The sequence below is a fragment of the Ipomoea triloba genome, chromosome 14, assembly GCF_003576645.1.
Source record: "Ipomoea triloba cultivar NCNSP0323 chromosome 14, ASM357664v1".
Lineage (NCBI taxonomy): Eukaryota > Viridiplantae > Streptophyta > Magnoliopsida > Solanales > Convolvulaceae > Ipomoea > Ipomoea triloba.
The window spans coordinates 387,003-401,115 of NC_044929.1; the positions used below are offsets into that span (position 1 = coordinate 387,003).

The window sequence follows — 14,113 nt, forward strand, 5'->3', positions numbered from 1 at the left end:
TAAAAACTAAAAAGTGAATCAAAGCACTCAAAGAGTGAATATAAATTATAACACAACTTTTTCCCTTTATTTATTATTACCTTTATTTTTCTGTTTTGTTCTTGCAGTTAAAGGGAAGATGTGAAGAACAAACAGAAGAAAACGAAAGTCAAATTACAGACAGCTTCACACCATCATACTGTTAAAATTACTGAGTCAGCCCCGAGTCAGCGACTCGCTTAGCTTAGAATTTACACACTCTTCTCTCTCTCTATTTTAGTCTCTCTCATCAAATTAAAAAAGAAAAAACCCCCAAAAAGGGTAATAAAAAAAGGTTTGTATATCAAACAGAAACCCCCAAGATCTATTCAATCTTGGATTGATTTCCATTTCGTTCTTTCTTCCCCATTAGATCTATTCTTCACGTGAATTCCACAGAGTTATATACACCCAGTCACCCACCTATACATGTATATAGGTATATATATAAGCATAGGGTGATTGGGGGGAGGGATGGTTCAGCTTCTGGAAGGGGAGATTAGAAAGGGAATTTGATTGTGCTTTGTGTGAGTGTTGTATGTGTATGTGTATGTAGTGTCTTCTTTTTGTGTGTCTAGGGTTTGACTGAAATTGACTAGTATGGCTACTTCGGAAGCTTTGTCTGTGATTCCGGCTGCGGTTCTCCGGAACCTCTCGGATAAGCTCTACGAGAAGCGCAAGAATGCAGCTCTCGAGGTGAGTGTTGTGGTTTTGGCTCTAGCATTTCGTGGGATTTTTGTGTTTTTGAGCATTTGAGGTTTAGAGATTTTGAAATTTTTTGGTTTTTGATTTGTGCAGTTGGAGGGGATTGTGAAACAGTTGGCTGCAGCTGGTGATCATGACAAGATTACTGCGGTGATCAATTTGTTGACCGAGGAGTATACGTACTCTCCCCAAGCCAATCACCGGAAAGTAAGTGGTTTTTGGAGTTCCCATTATAGTGCAGTTGTTCCGGCTTCGTTTAGGAATTACACTGTATTCTAATCACTGACGTGGTTTCGTGGTTTTAGGGAGGATTGATAGGGTTAGCTGCAGCAACTGTGGGTTTGACTTCTGAAGCAGCACAGCATCTTGAGGTAATGGATTGTTCTAATTTGCAGCATTCTCTTTGTAACTGCATAAGAATGTTTTGTAGTGAAATGTGAGATTTTCTTAGGGTTGTTTGGAGCATAAGTTTTAAAGAATGATCACTCTTCACCTTGGATTTTACTTGGAAGGAGACCACTTAAACACTATAGAACAGGATTGGAATACCATAGATGCAATTGCCAATATATCGTGAGCCTGATTGTATCCCTAGCTAACTTGCTACCAGCCTTTATATAGGTGTTAAAAAGAAATAGTTCAATTATATTATAATCAAACAACTTAAAGGAAAGTTGATGACTTGATGTTGAATAAAAGGAAGACTGATATTTAATAATGGCCAGGACTGTAAAGTTTTTGTTTGTGTAAGGAAAGCAGTATGTTGCTGATTATTACAAAGGAGTTGTATTAATAATTTTGTTATAAATCTAACACAGGAAATTCCCTAATTTCAATGAGCAAAATGTGAAGTCCAATACTATTGACTCTTGTGCTAATGCTATTGCCAGGGCTTAGACAAATTCTAGAAAATACTCTACAAGTAAAATGTTAATGGAAACCTCAACTGCATAATTTTGCATATTCATCTTATTTTGCCCCCCACCCGGCCTCCCAACTGTTTCTATTGTAGCAAGTCCATTCTAATTTATAATATTCTAGAGTGGAATGTAAAAACTATATGTGTGTCTTATCATGAAAAAATTGTCATCTGGCTTTACTGTGCTATATTCTTTTATAGATGGCAAAGTGTAATTCTCCCTTTGTGGCTCTGTCCCATTTTACTTGTCCTGTGTACTATTCATTAGTCAATCAAACTCTTCTTTCTTTGGTTATTTCCTTTAACATTTTCTTATAATTTTGATTTTTTGGGTATTTAATAGTACATTTGATATAGTTTCTAAATATATAGGTTTTATATACTAACACTAAATTAAATTCGGAGTATTACAAAAAATTGAATTGTAAATACATTCAATCAAGCCTTGTTAATCAAACCAAACACATAAAATGGGATGGAGGGAGAATATTTTAGTGTTAGAAATATAGAAACCCTAGGGTTTGCCCTAGGTTTAGGGCTCTGATAACATGTTAAAATTGAGTGATTGAAGGTTTGGCAGGTGGCGGATAGACTCCACCAGTTAGGTGGAAGCTAAAATATGCAAATTAGTGAAAGAAGAAGCATAATGATTATAATAATAACAATATTCTAATATATTATGATTGATACATCCTAACACTGGAACGCATGATTATATAAGTACATAATATGCCCTATAAATCTTTAATGGGCTAAACCTAGGGTAGCTCTAGGGCTTCTATATTTCTAACATGGTTCTATTATCATCATCATAGCCTCCATGTTGATTGTTGATGGAATTAGTTCTATTTGCTGCTGCATTAATGCATTATGGAGTTGTTAGGTTTACCCTTAGTTTGTTAGTTGTGGCAGACTGTCTAGCTGCTTTTTTTACTCAATTCATTTTGTTCCTCCTTGTAATATTATTTGACAGCAAATTGTGCCACCTGTACTGAACTCCTTTTCGGATCAAGATAGTAGAGTTCGTTATTATGCATGTGAAGCTCTGTATAACATAGCAAAGGTGAGAAAGTAAGGATTTCTGAATTTTTTTATTTCCTTTTGCATGTGCTTTCCTTAATGTATACTATTTTGCAGGTGGTGAGGGGGGATTTCATTGTGTTCTTCAATCAGATATTTGATGCTTTGTGCAAGCTTTCAGCAGACTCAGATGCCAATGTGCAAAGTGCTGCTCATCTTTTAGATAGACTTGTGAAAGTAAGTAAATAGTTCTTTCACCCTTCTGAAGCCATGTGAATGCCACCTTTGTGCATTGGTTTTGCATTTGACTTATTTGTCATGACAAATAATGTCCTGAATATCTTTTGCATGCAGGATATTGTCACTGAGAGTGATCAATTCAGGTGTGATAAACTTCTAGTACCTATTACCATATGGCTCTGAGGGTTCAGTGATTTGATAGTTAACTATTTAATTTTGTTCTCTGACAGCATTGAAGAATTTATTCCATTGTTGAGGGAGCGTATGAATGTCCTCAATCCTTATGTACGCCAATTTTTGGTTGGTTGGATCACAGTTTTAGACAGTGTTCCAGATATTGATATGCTTGGTTTCCTCCCTGATTTCCTTGACGGTATGTGCTATGCACTTAGTTTGAGATTCTGAAGGATGTATATCAGTATATGTACACAGACACGTAGACACATGATATGCAAGAAATTGTGGGACATAGACATGATTTGAGTATTTTTTTTAAATATCATTATTAGTATTAATTTATAATTATGCATATCAAGTGGAAACTGGCAGAAGTTGACAGTAATTAACAAAAAAGTGACAAAAAGAGAACCATAGCTTGAAATAGCCTACAAACAATAGTCAAGATGCAAATTTTATTAAGTTACACAAGTCATAAACAAATAATACAGAGTAGAACTAAATTCCATTGTTCAGACTTCAACTTCATCATTACTGCCATTAAAGTTACATAAGTCAGCCAAAGTAAGTTAAACAAATGGCTAGAACACCTGTGTCCTTTGAGATTAAGTCATGAATAGTCAAGATGCAAATTTTTGGGTGGCTGATAACTGATAAATGTCTAGGGTGTGCCCAGTAGTGTCGGTATCTAACACAAGTTACAAGTGTGACACATAAACACAATCCTAAATTTGTGTCTTTGCTTTCCAGGTTTAAAAATGACAAATTTTTGCCATTGTGATTTTATTTTCTTCTTTCCCAGAAGCATGTGTTCTTACTTCTCTGTTCAACTGCAGGTTTATTTAATATGTTAAGTGATTCTAGCCATGAAATACGACAACAGGCTGATTCTGCACTTTCAGAGTTCCTTCAGGAGATTAAGAACTCTCCAGTAGTAAGACTTCTCATCTTGATAATCTAATCCTAGGTGAACTTCTATGTATTGAAATATTAAACTTGTATCATATGTTACATGGACATGAAAGCAATTAACATCGGGCACAAATCCAAACATGCTTATAGGTGCACTTGAAAATTGAAATTTCCTCAAAAAAATTGCCAGAATTTATAAAGCAAAGAGAAGAAGGGTTTTTTTTTTTTTTTTCCTCAATTCTATACATTTTAGTTCTGAATCTTTATGTAGAGATTTTGTTGTTACTAGCTGTGCTCCCATTAGAGAAGGGTAAAAATAAAGGAAAAAAATGTGGTACACCTATGATATGCTCCTTTTCCATCAGAATCCAGTGCCAAAATTTGGAAGGGAACAAATTTATTTCTTGTACTTGGGATTTTAGTTTTCTTGTTTTTATTTCTTGTAAATGTCTGTTATGAGAGTTCTGGTCACAATCTTTCTGTTGGCAGTAAATAATACTATATTTTTGTTTATTAAATGAACACTAAAGTAGGGATAAATATTTTAATGTTTTAGTATTTTGACTTAAGAGGCAATTTTCAATGGTAATCTATTTCATGTTCCGACCCAAATTCTCTTCAAGTCTGTAGATTATGGTCGAATGGCTGAGATATTGGTACAGAGAGCTGGCTCACCTGATGAATTTACTCGGCTGACTGCTATCACATGGGTAAAGATATTGACTTATGCGCAGTTGCTTGTAATTATGTCTTTATATGCATCCCGACTTCTACCTATTTTTCAATTGCGACAACAATTACAACACCTTAATTAGTTTGCTACCTTGCTTATATTTCTTTCATAAAACCTTTTCTCTTCAGATAAATGAGTTAGTAAAACTTGGTGGGGATCAATTGGTTCCTTATTATGCTGATATTTTGGGAGCAATTTTGCCTTGTATTGCTGATAAAGAAGAGAAAATAAGAGTTGTAAGTTAATCTGTTCTGACTTTTTTCTTAGTATAATTTTCTAGTAGTCCTTATAATGCTTTCTTCTCATCACAAAAGGCCTTTTTATTTATTCTCCCTTTCCCTTGTGTTTCTCGTTCCTCCACTTTCTAGGTTGCTCGTGAGACAAATGATGAACTTCGATCTATCAAAGCTGATCCTGCTGAGGGATTTGATGTTGAAGCACTCCTCACTATTTCTAGGAGGTATTGATGCTTTACTGAGTTGATTGCTTGGGTATAAGGTTATTAAGGCCTGTGTTATGGTCGTTGTGGATTGATGTGCCTTTCTGTCATCTTGCCTAAAATGCTGTATGAATTATATTTCTAATCAAAGATGCTGTGTGCATGAGATTATTGCATATGGTGTTCACAGATGGTAACTTTGGGTTTGAATCTCTATACCAGGCAGTTGTCTAGTGAATTTGAGGCAACACGGATTGAAGCATTGCACTGGATGTTCACCTTGCTAAATAGACATCGCAATGAGGTAATGAAACCTTAATTTGTGTACTACTTTATGTTTTCAGCACACTTTCTGAAGCCTGATGTGCTTATTAAAAAAATGATCAGGAGTGTGATATATTCTCTTATTTGGTGTTGGGGAAAGGATTATTAAAAGCTTTACATGCTTAAACAGATAAGGATGCTATATCAAGGACTCTTAAGAGCAGATTACATTTGTAATCTAAGATGCCTCAAAATGCATGACATTCTCTTTGCATTTTCATTACTGTAATTGACACTTGCTTCTTTGCTGTCCAACACTTGTTTCCACTTTTGACACTTCGCCATTCAATTCAACTAGTGTCATTCCTGTAATAATTTACATTATGATTAGCCTTTCCTTGTTATAAAATGACGATATTCAAAGTTCATTGACCCAGATAAATGTATTCCATCAAGATAGTGATGCTTGATTTTAGTTCAGTGTCTGCTTTTGAACTTCTGCTGCATCATTTGTGGGTTTTGGTATTGCTACATATACTTCTCATTCATTATAAACATTCCTGTTTTCTGTTGGTTAGCATGGTTTCCTATTCTTTACTCTCTATGACACTGCAACCTCGTATCTAGTATTCACTCTGTATGTTTATTTTTGTTACAGGTCTTGGTCTTTCTGAATGATGTTTTTGACACTCTTCTGAAGGCTCTTTCAGATCCATCTGATGAGGTATCTTCTTCTGCTCCATTTTCCATTTAAGTGCCAATAATTTTGTCAAGTTGCTGATGTGTTGTATTTCTGATGAAATTGTAAATATTCTAGTCTTGGTTTTCAAACACCTTTTATTTGTGAATAATTATTCACAATTTGTAAGCCATCAACTTTTTTGTTTTTAATCCATGACTTCAATTATTCACCTGGGAGGGAGGGAGGGAGGGAGGGAAGGAATCCTGGCTTGTGTGTAATTATAAAAAAACAAATTAAATAAAAAATCTGGCTCATGTGTCTCTTGAATTTTGAGGCACTGAGAAGGCAAACAAAGGATTTAAGCAGTTGCTATCTACTGGGAAAATGTTCTTGAGCAGAATTTAAATAACGATTCTGTTAAAATATTTCTTGTTTTCATTTCTTCGTAGGTTGTGCTTCTGGTACTTGAGGTGCATGCATGCATAGCTAAGGAAAAGCAACACTTCCGTCAGCTTATTGTTTTCTTGGTTCACAGTTTCCGAGTCGACAATTCACTCTTGGAGAAGTAAGTTTTCAATACTTCAGCAGTGCAATATTTTATCTTTGTTGCTCTCAATCTTTCCATTCTTGGATGGAATGTTACTTAAAAATTTTCCTTTCAGACGTGGTGCATTGATAGTTCGGAGGCTGTGTGTGCTTCTGGATGCAGAGAGAGTTTATAGGGAACTTTCTACCATACTTGAAGGGGAGTCAGATTTGGATTTTGCATCAGTGATGGTTCAGGTTTTACTTACTCTCAAGAGTAGATTATTATATTGTTCTTGCATTGATAATTTAAGAGAGGACAGTAGTGCAACAGAAGCTCATCTTTACAAATAGATGGGTCTCATTGTAGAGTTAGTTGCTCAAGTTTTGCAATGCTATAAAGTCTGTGAATACCCGTTTTTGCCATTTATGTAGTCTTGTGACTCTCTCTGTTTCAGGCCTTGAACCTGATTTTGCTCACTTCATCTGAGTTGTCTGATCTCCGTGACCTCCTGAAACAATCACTAGTCAATACTGCTGGAAAGGACTTGTTTCTTTCTTTATATGCGTCATGGTGCCATTCTCCTATGGCCGTAATAAGCCTCTGCTTTCTAGCACAAGTAGGAATCTGTTCCCCCTGCTCACACTGTCCTTTCCCTTCATGTGCTTCATTGAATAACAATGTTTGTCCTTGTGCCTTTGTTTTATGGAAATGCATTGCAGGCATACCAGCATGCTAGTTCTGTTATTCAATCTCTGGTTGAGGAGGATGTGAACGTGAAGTTCTTGGTCCAGCTAGACAAATTAATCAACCTCCTGGAGACTCCTACCTTTGCTTATTTGAGGCTGCAGGTGTCTTGATTTTTTCCTCGAGATATAATGTCTACTTGCTTTATATGTAATGTTTCTCTTGTGCATTTTCCTAATATCTATTTTATTACTTCTTCGTTGCAGCTTCTTGAACCTGGAAGATACATCTGGTTGTTAAAAGCCTTGTATGGTTTGCTTATGTTGCTACCGCAGGTATGCTGTGCATCATGATGTCAAGTACCAACTTAAAAAAATATGCTTGTTTTTCCTCTCACTATTTCAACTGCACTACCTACCTCGCATCTTTACTCCCAGAAAAAAAAAAAAAAGAAAAGAAAAGAAAAAGAGAACATGAAAAAGAATATCTTGTAGTGCAGTTACGACATTACATATTTGCTGTAAAATTGGTGTTCATAACCTTCTTGGTTCCTTTTTATCCCATTTCTTCAGCAAAGTGCTGCCTTTAAAGTTCTTCGGACTAGGTTGAAAACTGTACCCAAATACTCCTTTAGTGGGGAGCACTTAAGGAGAACACCATCTGGGAATCCTTATTCTCAAATAAGTTATTTGAGGGGTGGATCACACATTTCAGAGGATGGCGACACAAGTGAAGATTCTCATGATATGCACAACGCAATAAACTTCTCTTCAAGGCTGCAGCAGTTTGAACAGATTCAGCAGCAGCATCGTGTACATTCTAAGTCTCAAGCTCATTTGTCCCATAACTCCATGTCATCAACAAAGGTTTGCCATCTTCGTTGGTGCTATTTAATTTTGATACTTGCACTTAAGGTGTTTACTTCATCAATCTACCTAGCATAATTTATGGGTTTGTTAACATCAAACTTGTGGTTTTATTTGACTATTAACAAGCTCCAAAAGTAGAGTTCATGTTTTTGCTTACCTAAACCTTCTTCATGATGTAAGAACCAATTTTTTAACTAATCCGTTAAATTAGTTTTCATATTGAGTGGCTTTCTGGTTATGTGGGGAGCATCATGCTAGTTTTGTAATCGTTTATTTGCCCAAGTGTTGTATGTTCCATTAAAATTGCTGCAAGTCTAACAGATAAACTCGCCTTATGCCTTCCACTTCCTTTATAATTTGCTATTTGTTTCTACATGAAAAGTTCCCCAGCATGCATTCTAATTCTTAAAGCACTCCCCAGTTTGTTCAGGAGGTACAAAGACCCGAAGATTCCAAGCGACCTAACCAAGCCCAAGACTTGAGTAGACCTCCTTCAAGGTCATCTCGTAAGGGCCCTGGACAGTTGCAGCTTTGATCATTTTGCTATCACTCCAAATTGATGTCAAATTTATACAGCAATGTAATGCTTTTGGGAAAGTCCAGTTGTGTTCTATTATAACTTGTAAATTGGCGGTATATCCTAGTAGTTCGTTCATCATTTTGACCATTGCGATATGCTGGAATGGCAGGAATCGGGTGCTGAAACTAGCCTTGGGGTTGTTCCCAAGCTATTCTTTCATGTTTTTAGTGAACAATGCTCATATGGTAATGTTGTTTTTTATTGAAAACCATATGGGCAATAGGTAGATGTTAGGATATCTGTAAGTTTATATTATTTGATAATTCCATGTAACAACAACTATTTTGTTGTAAACTCTATTCATATGTATAATGGCCTTTTGGATCATCCTTCCATTTTATCCATTTCTTGCATTCGGATTTTACTATTTTAGATTCAGTTAAAATGGAACTATTATTATTGCATATGAGACCTAGCCTCATCACTCAGTTCAAGTTGTGGTGTATACTTAGAGCAACTCTAACAATTGAGAAATTGTTGAGATTTTTTTTGTTAGAAAAAAAAAAAATTAAAAAAGAAAAGAAAAAGAGAAAAATATGAGGGTGGTTGTCCATCGGTGACAATGCACCCAATGGGGTGTGTAGTGCATGCGCCACACGCCTATTGGCTTCTCCCATCCCCCCTCTTCACTCAAAAAAAAAAAACATTATTGGAGAAGTCGTACAATAGTCAATAATATAATCTTACAACTAAATTAAGAGTCAATAGTCTAATCTTATAGTTAAATGGAACTATTATACAATTGAAATGAATATGAAATTTAAGTGAGGTTTAAATCTATTTTAATATAATAAAACGCGAACAAAAAGGAGAATTCTTGGAATGAATAGGCTGGATTGGGTTGATTACTCTACAAAAAGTGACACCATTTGTCCGTCTTTGATGAAGACTCAGTGATGGATTTACCGTTCTCAGGAGAATGGATAAAGATGAAGGAAAGACAGTCTGAGTAGAATTCAACACAATGGAAATGAAAAAGATTGATGAGTCAAAAGTAAATCTTATATCTAAGTTTACGGAGTCACGGGTGTGTCAGCGTTATCATTGTGCTTTGATATAGTCTTTTTAATTGTATTAATGTAGGTTTAGAAAAGTTAATTTTGTCACTGTCAGACCAACTTATCGGTCACTTATGTAAATTACTGCACTCTTTCATTAGGCCTTCCTCATTAGATTAGTTTTTTGCACACATATTTAAGCTCCACCTAGGATAGAAGGGAAGCAAAAAGAAAAAGAAAAACAAGAAAAAAAGAATAAAATACGAAATGTCAGAAGAGAGAGAGAGAGAATTGCATTTTGTTGCTTGTTTTTTCTCGTGGAATCCACGAAATGTCGGAAAAATCCCAACCTCCTGCAAAGTATGTTTGTCTTTTCTCTCCTCTCTCTCTTTCATCCACTTCACCCATTTTTTCTTAAAATTTGGTCCAAAAGCTACCAATGGGGAGGGCCTTAATGCAGTTTGTCTGGAATCATCCTCGAGTTCTTTAAAAGGACATCTTCCGCTCAGTTTGTATCATCAACAAATTTTATAAAATATTACTCTGGAGTATTTTATCAATATGAGTTTCTAAATTCTCTTGAGGTTTTTAGAAGTAGAGATATGAAGGAGTCATGTTCCTTCTCTTAAGAAACTTTTTAGTATAAGAAGTTTTATAGAGCATAATGTCGCTTTAGAAAGTTTATTATGTGTTTTTCTTTCTCATATAGTATTCTTCATAGGCAGATTACAATGCAATACTCAATACTCATTCAAGTACAAAAATTTTATAGATTTGAGAAGAGTTGTAATACAGTGCTATATACATATTTTTACACTATCAGAGGCTCAGCTTTGTGATCATACCAAAGTACATTCTCTCTTCATGGCATTTGAAACACAAATCTACACATCAAATACCTGTGTAAAACAACCAAGCACCAAACCACCAATCCCACAGCTCTAATAGGAAAACGTGGTAAAAAGCTTGGGCTCTGGCCAGGCACTTAAACTGCTAAACTTGATTTCTTTTGTTTCTGATCTATGGCTTCAGTGAAAAAAAAAGTGGTATTTCCCAGAGTTAAATGCTGATATTTTCACCTAATAGTATCTCACAGAGCATAGATCTTCTCATCAGAGTTGTAGTCGTCCAAATCGGATATATGCGTGGAATAAGACCACGAGAAAGATTTGCTCCCGCTTGCCCTTTTTATCCGCCTTTGGGAATCGCTACCTATTCCAAAATGCTGGCGAAAGACAAAGTAGCACAAGCTAACGAGTGTCCCGATGAGAATAGGCGCGCCCAGGACAGTGATAGTAATGGCCATCCAGATACCTTGCTTACCCACGACTACGAAACCGACGGCTAGAAACGCTCCGCAAGTGCTAATACCAGCTGCCCACATTAACTTGTTCACAACTGAAACAACTTGCTTCTGAGCCCGGGTGTCCCAGGCAACGAGGGTGATCTGAACGACGACCACAGCTAGGGATATGAAGAGCGAGGTAGCATTCAGGAGGCAAAAGACACGGAAAGCGGCAGTATCAGCAACGTTCGCTTTTCCAGCATCGGATCCGTCGGTTTTATACTGGCCAGGCATGTTAAATATAGCCAAGAAAGCTATGGAAGCAAACAAAACAGCCACAACAGTAACGGAATTGATAGTATTCTGAACCGCTTCTCTGTGAATCTTCTTAAGCTCTTTGGCAATGCCAGAAACACGCCTTCGGGTTTTCTCGTTTTGTATAAGTTGAGACTGCACTTCATGCTTGATGTCACTCACGGTCCTCTTGAGTTCCATCGCTTCGTCAACTTGGCCAACATATCTCGCATGTTTTGCACCGGCCTCCACCAAAGCTTCCTTAATTGCCAAAGCGGAATCTCCGTATTGGAGTTTATCCGCCAAATCCATTGCGGTCTCGTTTTGATAATTGATAGCATTGACATTTATCGAGGTGTAAGTCAGCAGCACGTTCACAATCTGAGAAGAGAAAGGTTTTAGGGTAACTTAAGACGCTTCAGAAAATACGTAAGTGTACTAAGACACATCAAATGCATTACAAACAATTCACTTTATACTATGAATGAAAGACAATATAAGAATATATGGTCTCAGGTTTACAATCCAGAAACTATATAGGTATGTTAACGTTACCTGTGGTCGTACTTTTCTCGTGGCAATGTGCAAAGCAGTATTACCCTTCTTGTCACGCTCATTCAGTATCGAGTGATCAGCATCCAAAATTTCCTCTATCACAGACGAATCATGACCCTTAACAGCCATATGGAGTGCAGTTTGCACTTTCTTATCTTTGATCGCCACAATCTCGGGATCTCTCTCAATAAGTGCTTTTACAATCGGCACAAGACCATACCTTGCAGCGTTATGCAAAGCGGTTTTCCCATTCTTCCTCACAATCCTCGCCGAGCTCACATCTGCATCTAGAATCGCGTTTACAACATCTAGATGACCTTGGGCAGCAGCCAAATAAAGAGGGCTTGTGTTCGAGGAGTTGCATACTTTACAAAGCTCAGGCCACTTCGATAAAAGCTCCTTGACGATACCTGGATATGGCAGAGTCAGTGTTTTATCCTACACGTAAATCCTTTAAAAAAAAACAAAAGTAATTTTTCCACACTCATTCAACTTCCCTGAGCCAAAAGGAGAAAAAAGAGCTGAAAACAAATAAAGGACTTGTCCACTATTATGATTTCTTGATATTGTCAATACTTGGTTTTTTTTTTCTCCAACCACTCAATTTTAGTATGAAATACTTTCCACTCCAAAGGTTTGCCACCATACAATTTCCAAGTCAATTTGACCAAACTTAGTTATGATTCAATTAGGGGCAAATTATACCATGGACAATGGTTCACCTTACATTGCATACCCTGGTCCAAAATGACATTCAGATTATATACTAATAAATAGATTAAACACACATAACATGTTAATTGTTGGTACATAATTTATTAACTACATACACATGATATATTAACTGCATATATATAGTGCACCTAATGTTGTTTTGGACCAGGTCCACAAATGCAAGGCAAACCTTGGTCTATGCCCTGTTGCAAAAATCGGTCTAGGTGCCCGCCTAGGTGCTAGGCGCCCCTAGACTGTGGTGATTTCCCTCCTAGGCGCCCGCCTAAGCGACCGGCAGCCTAGCGCCTAACTCGGCTGAGTTAACTCATTCATTTCAATCGAGTTAACCCAGTTAATTCGGTCGGCTCGGCCTTGCTAATTTTTTCTATATATATACCCACATGCGTGCACTGTTTTTTTAGTTAGCTGCATAGGCGAGCCTCTACGCCCGAACCATGGGTCTATGGTATAAAAATTGTCAATTAGGGGCATATTTGAGCAAGCCAATTAATGGGCTCAGATCGATCCATTCTTTGACCGATCTTAGCTCGATCAGCTCACAAGCAATCTGAGATCATCTACTCTCCAGTTTCAATACCCAAAAATTCAAACTTTTCCGATAAAAACAGTAAACATTCAGCAGCTCAATATGGTCAATCACTACACAAACTTCATCAACAAATCAACAACCCCAAATCTTCCAAAGACCCATAAGTCAAAACAGAAAATCCAATCAATAAAATCCACAAGAACAATCATCTGCGTAGCTAATAAGCTAATAAAAAAAATACCTAAGTGGCCTCGGCTAGCGGCAACGGAGAAGGCATCCAAATCGGCTTTGCATCTGATCTTAACCGTCGCCAAATCACAGAGCCCAACCAGAAATCCGAACACCTCAACGTAATTATTCTCCGCAGCGACGTATATCGCCGTCTTCCCCGCATCGTTCTGCAAGGCCAAGAGGGCGGTCGGGTCGGGTTCCGACCCGGACCCATTGCTCTGAGCTGCTAAGAGCTGCTTGAGCGAGTCGAGGTCGCCCGATTGGGCGGCGAGGAAGAAGGATTGATGGTTGATGAATCTCAGTGACTTGGAGTCCATGTACCACTGAATGATAGATACCAACTCACAATCAAAGGCTAGGATATAGAAAGTTCACTGGAAAGGGAATTTTGTATTTTTGGTTTTATATATATTTGATGCGTGTAAGGTGTTTGATGAAAGAGCTTAAAGGTAGGTTCAATGGACGGAAAATGGAGACGGTGATGAAGATAGCATTGTTTTGGAGGATGTAATGATTGAAGTGACCGTGTGGGGACACCCCTTTTGAGTTAACATGTGATTAAGGTTCCTGTTTTTTTTTTTTTTTTTTTTATTATTGACTCTGTTACAAGGTAGTATTTGTTGACTTATTGAAACATTACAGTTACAAAATTTAACAATTATTCCTGATCTATGATATAATTTGTCTTGAAACACAAAGAGTCAATGTTCCTACT

At 37.0% G+C, this 14,113-nt stretch overlaps 2 protein-coding genes across 2 annotated transcripts; one reads left to right on the forward strand and one right to left on the reverse strand.

Annotated features, from left to right (window-relative positions):
• Nucleotides 1–262: 262 nt before the first annotated feature.
• On the forward strand, nucleotides 263–9,115 carry LOC116004653 (protein VAC14 homolog). The gene is made up of 20 exons (XM_031244784.1): nucleotides 263–714; nucleotides 817–930; nucleotides 1,029–1,094; nucleotides 2,616–2,705; nucleotides 2,780–2,899; nucleotides 3,017–3,045; nucleotides 3,133–3,275; nucleotides 3,916–4,013; nucleotides 4,615–4,701; nucleotides 4,853–4,960; nucleotides 5,093–5,184; nucleotides 5,386–5,467; nucleotides 6,086–6,151; nucleotides 6,559–6,674; nucleotides 6,772–6,892; nucleotides 7,093–7,254; nucleotides 7,358–7,486; nucleotides 7,589–7,657; nucleotides 7,895–8,188; nucleotides 8,613–9,115. Exons 1-20 carry the CDS (start codon nucleotides 619–621, stop codon nucleotides 8,724–8,726), a joined length of 2,196 nt encoding a protein of 731 aa, XP_031100644.1. The 5' UTR covers nucleotides 263–618; the 3' UTR covers nucleotides 8,727–9,115.
• Nucleotides 9,116–10,513: 1,398 nt separating this feature from the next.
• On the reverse strand, nucleotides 10,514–13,868 carry LOC116004642 (ankyrin repeat-containing protein At2g01680). The gene is made up of 3 exons (XM_031244768.1): nucleotides 13,409–13,868; nucleotides 11,904–12,313; nucleotides 10,514–11,729 (listed from the first exon to the last, which is right to left on the reverse strand). Exons 1-3 carry the CDS (start codon nucleotides 13,713–13,715, stop codon nucleotides 10,860–10,862), a joined length of 1,587 nt encoding a protein of 528 aa, XP_031100628.1. The 5' UTR covers nucleotides 13,716–13,868; the 3' UTR covers nucleotides 10,514–10,859.
• Between the last annotated feature and the right edge of the window lie 245 nt (nucleotides 13,869–14,113).

Coding starts and splice junctions, on each gene's coding strand:
- LOC116004642 (XM_031244768.1), bottom strand. CDS start 13,715: ATGGACTCCAAGTCACTGAGATTCATCAACCATCAATCCTTCTTCCTC. Junction 12,314..13,408: donor CGCTAGCCGAGGCCACTTAG/GTATTTTTTTTA, acceptor TGCCATATCCAG/GTATCGTCAAGGAGCTTTTA. Junction 11,730..11,903: donor CGAGAAAAGTACGACCACAG/GTAACGTTAACA, acceptor TTCTCTTCTCAG/ATTGTGAACGTGCTGCTGAC.
- LOC116004653 (XM_031244784.1), top strand. CDS start 619: ATGGCTACTTCGGAAGCTTTGTCTGTGATTCCGGCTGCGGTTCTCCGG. Junction 2,706..2,779: donor CTCTGTATAACATAGCAAAG/GTGAGAAAGTAA, acceptor ACTATTTTGCAG/GTGGTGAGGGGGGATTTCAT. Junction 6,893..7,092: donor TTGCATCAGTGATGGTTCAG/GTTTTACTTACT, acceptor TCTCTGTTTCAG/GCCTTGAACCTGATTTTGCT.